The 6,357-nt window shown below is 33.5% G+C and overlaps 1 protein-coding gene across 2 annotated transcripts; it reads left to right on the top strand.

Annotated features, from left to right (window-relative positions):
- Positions 1-6,191, top strand: LOC110999901 (facilitated trehalose transporter Tret1-like). 2 transcript variants are annotated; one of them, XM_045632739.1, is made up of 8 exons: positions 2-198; positions 965-1,194; positions 1,899-2,219; positions 2,843-2,969; positions 4,030-4,104; positions 4,758-4,975; positions 5,456-5,638; positions 5,903-6,191. In XM_045632739.1, exons 1-8 carry the CDS (start codon positions 141-143, stop codon positions 6,137-6,139), a joined length of 1,449 nt encoding a protein of 482 aa, XP_045488695.1. In that variant the 5' UTR covers positions 2-140; the 3' UTR covers positions 6,140-6,191. The 2 variants fall into 2 exon arrangements, with proteins under 2 accessions (XP_045488696.1, XP_045488695.1); XM_045632740.1 differs by lacking the exon at positions 1,899-2,219 and having other exon boundaries at positions 1-198.
- The last annotated feature ends 166 nt before the right edge of the window (positions 6,192-6,357 follow it).

Raw genomic sequence — 6,357 nt, 5'->3', positions numbered from 1 at the left:
CATCGTAATTAATATACAGTTTCACTGAGACAAGTTCTTGTCACATAAATCTCTCTCTCTCTCTCATCTTGATAATAAAATGTTTTGAAAATTGTGAAGATTTTTGTCTCATGTTGTTGTGTGTTTAAAACTAAGTGAAAATGAGTGGAAAAGTGAAGACATCAGCTCTGTTGGTTCAAACACTTGCGACTTTTAGCAGTTTGTATTATTATAGTTTACTTGAGCGAATGTTAAATGCACACACAGAAAGAAAATCACACACACACTAACATACTAAGACAATACAACTAACTCTATTTACAAATATCATATATATTTTCATACGTAATTCTGGGTACATAATATATATACCTTTTTTGCATTACGTAGTGGAAGATTTTTACAGATTTTATATAACGCTTAAAAGACGACGTTAACGTGTTTAAAGGCCGGCAACGCTCACACGAGCCCTCTGGCATTGAAAGTGTCCATGACCGATTATTTATTTATTTATTCACACTCGTTGCAAAGAAATAATATCATAATACATGAAAATTACAAGGGATGCAACGGGCGGCCTTATCGCTAATAAGCGATCTCTTTCAGGCAATCCTAATTCATAATATAGAACAGAGGGCAATTCAATCGGTGCCTTCTGTATATTATTTTTTATCTTTAATTAAAATAAGATAATGGTCTGTCAGGTCAGGAGTATTCAACAAGATATAAAACATGTTGGCCTAGTGACTACAGCGTGCGGCTGATACCGGAGGTCGTAGGTTCGAACCCGGATGTGCACCAATGGACTTTCTATGTGTGCATTAAATACCCGCCCGTACGGGAAACATCCTGAGAAATCTTGCGTGACCAGGTCCCAGTCGACATCATGTATCAGGAACAAGTTCAATCTAATTGATTACAAAAACAAATGACTGCAAAACAATATTATTTTCAATCTCTTTATTATTTTTAATATTGTTTATAGTTGCGTATCTTACCGGACTAACTGGATTCATTTACGCCTGGCCGTCATACACTTATGAAACCTTCACAACAAACAAGACAGTGCTATCTGCCCCTCTGACTCCAACACAGATGTCTCTATTGGGGAGCCTGACAAACATTGGGGGACTGATAGGAACCCCCTTATGTGCCCTGGTGATTGATAGAATCGGGAGAAGATATTCTGCTATGCTGTTTGGGCTGCCATATGTGGTATGTTGTATTATAAGCATATATGTCCTATATATGTATATGTTGAAAATTTTAAAGATTGTAGTCTCTCCTCTATCATTAGATTAAACACCTTCTTTGCAATAAAAGATTATTTTTAAAAAAATCAGCTGTAAAGGGACGCCCAATTCATTGATCAAATGAATCTAGTGTTACGAAGACGGGTTGAGTGAAATGTTTATCGATTTTTCCACTAGTTACAGAACTTTTCAGAAGGCTTAATTGTGATATCTGCCCGTTCCTGGAAGGAGTCACATATTAGAAAATCCTAATTTTCAGGAGGGTGAAACTTTTATTCAGGTGATTTCAGAACGGGCGTAGTCAAGTGGTACATTTTTCAGGCGTTTTCTGGCCTAGTTATTTGATAAAGGAATACCCTCATTGATTTACCAAGAAATAAACCCTTGAATAGATCTTCGGCTTCTTTACTATTTCATCTCCTAGCTCATAACACAACATTATTACATACATAATAAATAAACATTCATTTCTATAATTCCAAGACTTATAGGGCAGAGGAGTTATTATTATTGTAGTTGATTATTCAAATTAGGTGGCTTGTATAAGGGAAAACAGATAAAGATTTATGTTATTTATTTACTTATAATCAATGCATATGTATTGTGATTTATCGAGATATAATTTCTCTTTTGTATTGTGTCGCATAAATACTTAATTGATTTCAGATATGCTGGGCGATTATATCAATGACAACATCCATTAATCTCGTCATGTTCGCGATTGGGTTTGCTGGGTTAGGCGCAGGTGGGCAAGCCATATCGACCGTCTACATATCCGAGATATCGGAGGACTCTATAAGGGGTGCCCTTACATCTTCAACCGTGTCTGCGTATTTCATAGGCCTCCTACTCTCGTACCTTCTAGGAGGCCAACTGGCATATCATCATGTTTTATATGTGCACTTGGCGATGTCTGTGCTGTATATATTGCTGCTTATGTTGTTAAAGGAGTCTCCTGTGTTTTTGATCCAACAAGGGAAAGAAAAGGTAAATACTCAGAGTTATACAAGATCATTAATTTAATCATTTTTTGAAACTAATTATAGGACTGCGACGCACCGTGTAATCGGTTGAGTTTCATAATGAAGCTTGTTTTGAGTAATTGCCAACAGTAAAACACTTTAAATCATTTTTAAACACGCTGCTAACTGTACTTGTAAGAAATAACAAATCTTTTTTTTAGTTTATTTAATAATATCACATTTAAAGTGATTTGTTTGGTAAGTAAAATATTAAAGTTATAAAAAGAAAAGTATTCCAAGTTCTCTGTTATATAGAACTTATAATGATGTTTCATTGACACAGAACTTGCGTTTGTATTATTTAAATAGTTCATAATCTTAGATTTTTAACGCCTGTAGAAATATAAAGGCTTTGTGTGATATTTTAACAAACTATTGCGATCTAGCTTATGCATTACATACACATACATACATTATCAGATTTAAATCCGAATTAATCTTTGGCGAACCTAACAGTATACGTGGCCTGTGTAGAATATATATGTAAATAGTTTAATTAACTAACAATTACTAATCAAACCCATGGGTGTCTTCAAATACATCAAATTTCCGAACAGTACATGATATGTTACATAAGTATATTTTCAGGAAGCTACCGAATCCATAGCCTTTTATAGACGCGTGGGAGTTGATTCAAAGGAAGTTGAATTAGAAATAAATAAAATAAAAATGCAACTTGATCCCCGATTTGATTTGATGCTTCAGTCTAACGAAGGTATCAACATTTTTTTATTCTTGGCTGACCTAGCAGTTTTGTTATTATTATTTAGGATTCGTTTACCGCTGCATTTTTCACACATGTGTATTATTCTGACATATTATAGTAAGAATTTGATTGTCCTTATTTTAGCATATGATCGAACATGATTTCAATAACAAAAATTCTTTATTCAATGTTCAACAACAAAATAATAAAAGTACTACATGTCCAGTGTACATTATTTCCTGGAATGTAACAAACTTATAACTAAACACATTTAAAAAAAAACAGATAAAAACTAAAGTAGGTGAGATTTGCGTTTTTGAACATATAATCAGTTTTAATATCTAATTGATTCTGATCATGATTGCTGATAGTATCATCATGGTAAAGTACATGAAAGGTGCAATACACCTTTATACATTTAAATATATTAACACAGTGAAACATATTATACAGTCGTTTTAAAAAAACAATATTTAAAATTCATTTTATTCTAATCGAAGATTTCTGATTTTTTATTTATTTATTTATAGCCTTATATCAGAATACAAAATACATTATAGCTATTGTTTTGGTTAATGAACGATAACTAATTCTATGTACCCACGGGCAAAGGCCTCCCCCATTTTCCTCCATTTTTCCTTATTGTATTAATCTCGTCCAGGTCTTCCCAGCAATTTCCACAATTTCGTATTACCTTTTAAATTACCTACCTCGGTTTCTTTTATGGCCTCTTGGTTGCCATTGTATTACAATTTTACTCCATTTATCTGCTCCTCTTATAGTATGTCCAGCCCATTTCAATTTTAGTTCTTTTATTTTATATACGAAGATTTCTGATTAGGTAAACTTAATTATGTATTTTTTTTAAATACTAATATTTTTAAAGCAACAATTAAAACTTCATATGTATATTATATTTATTATGGTAGGAGGTTAGCTTTATAATCATACAAAATAAAATTAATTATAAAATTACACACATCACCGCCATCACACAATTTAATATAAGGGCAACAATCCTTTACGCTTTTACTACCAGCATGCTTTCAGGTCTCTCTAATGATTCCAGATGCCAATGCGGTGAAGCACTTGCTAGAAAAACCAATGGAAAATGCTAAGAAGGAGCCATCTTGGAAATTTTTAAGTGAGTACATAGCTAATCTATATTGTTTGAAAGTCGAGTAACAAAGCTGCTTTATTGGTTTCAATTAATATTATTGCCAATATAATTAGTCATTAAAGAAAAACTTGTCAAAATAAAAAATAAAATCACGTTTATTTTGGAACATAAGATCACCAAGGTATCACTTATTCCACGTCATTAAATTCGAACATGTTGGCATCCCTACTCATCGGCATAGAAGACAGAGGGTGTTGGCCGAGAGAAAAAGTTGGCGAAAAAAACTCTGGGTACTCTTTTAAAAAAAGTGGCGTTTATGAAAGCGACACAGAAACTTAGAGTATCAGTTTTTCAAAATCCAATACATTTTTGACGAACGGGAGTTATTACCGTAAATATTTTTTCATTCACTCACTCACTTACTCATTTACTCATGGCACAACAAAAGACGAAAGTTATATATATAAATATGTTTTTTTGAAATTTACTATTAAATTACCAGAAAGTCGACGGCGTCTGACAGGTACAGGAGGCTGTTCACCTACTTGCCTTTACCAAATGATCATGATGCAGAAATCTGAGGCCCAGTCCTCAATAAAATAAATGTTGCCACTGATTTATTTTATTTTTTAACAACACTGCTTTTATACAAATTACAATTTTAATATTATTTACAGTGAAATCTGAGTCTTCCAAGGGAGCACTCTTCGCTGTCCTCTTTCTTATGGGAATAAACATATTGATGGGATCTATAGTGCTGCAAGTGTACGCAGAGCCTCTCTTCAAGGAGGCTGTACCTACGATGCACCCAAATCTATGCTCTATACTTTTGGCTGTAGATTATCTAGCTGCTGCGTTGGTCTGCGCCTTTGTCATAGACAAGTTTGGGAGGAAGGTATTTACGTAAAAAATCACGAAATTTGTTTTTGTTTTCAACCTTAAATTATTAATATATTTAAACTACAAACAGAAGGCAATAAATATGTTTTTATTCAATTGATTAAAAAAAACTTCAAACAAATAAGCGAGCCGCACTCATATTACCAGAAAACTCGCAAGTGCATTGCCTGCCTATTAAATAATTGGTATGATCTTTTACTCAGGCACTGGAGACTGATCACCTACTTGCCTATTAGATTTAAAAATGATCATGAAACAGATTCAGAAATCTGAGGCCAAGATCTAAAGATATTGTAGCGCCACTGATTTATTTATTATGATCTCTTACTGAAGGATCCCAAGTAGAAGTGGTTCGGAAATATCTGAGACTACATTTTGCATACAAAAACCTGGTACCTTGGCGGACTTGCAACTTACCCAAATAACTACACTATAACGTAATCTGTTGATTTATATAATAAACGTGTGTTTCTAGAGTCTGATGACAGTTACATCAATAGCATCAGGTTTCTTCAACATTCTCTTGGGCAGTCAGCTGCAATTCCACTGGGCTCCTCATTGGTTCACGGCATTTGTGATATACGCTTATAGCTTCGTGTTTAACCTTGGAGCTGCTGTAGTACCCTTCGTTTTAACCGCAGAAGTATTTTTGCCAGAGGTAAGATATATAATATGAAAGAAAGAAAAACAAGAATGTTAAATTATAATTTATGAGTGTGGAAAAAACTACTGCTCATATTGGCTTCATTATATTTACGCTTCTCATTATTAACTAATATATATGTTAACTTAACTAATGTTAGGTAACATAACTCTCAGAAGAAGGTAATATTGTAAGAGCCCGCACATATATGAATAAAACTTAACAATATTTGACACCTAATGTATAGTTTTAAGTATGGAGGCTGTAATTTGTTTCCAGGTCCGAGGTATATGCAGCAGCCTCTCTATGGTATGTATGTGGGTAATGAACTTCGTCACTCTAATAATTTTCAACCCATTGGTGGATCAGCTAGGCCTGGGTCCAACGTTTTATTTCTTTTCGATAATTTGCTTCATCGGAGGTACATATAGCCACCTGTGGCTTCCAGAGACGAAAGGATTGTCTGCTGACCAAATACAGCCATTGTTTATGAAGAAGAAGACCAGAAATACATAAGGTTAAGTTATATTGAAGATAAAGAGAATTTTATATTAAAATGTACCATTTTTTTTCTTTATTTTTTAACACAATCCCGATGGAAATTGGCGGTCCGCTCGGTACGAGCTCTATTTAAATCAATAGTACCTGGATGACCGAGCCTTGCTTGGTATGTTTTTTTTATAAATTGTGTTTTTTGGAAATTATATTTAAGTACGAATTACATACTAATAAAA

This window comes from Pieris rapae, chromosome 20 (genome assembly GCF_905147795.1).
Source record: "Pieris rapae chromosome 20, ilPieRapa1.1, whole genome shotgun sequence".
NCBI classification, from domain to species: Eukaryota; Metazoa; Arthropoda; class Insecta; order Lepidoptera; family Pieridae; genus Pieris; species Pieris rapae.
This window is presented reverse-complemented; position numbering and strand designations above follow the sequence as displayed.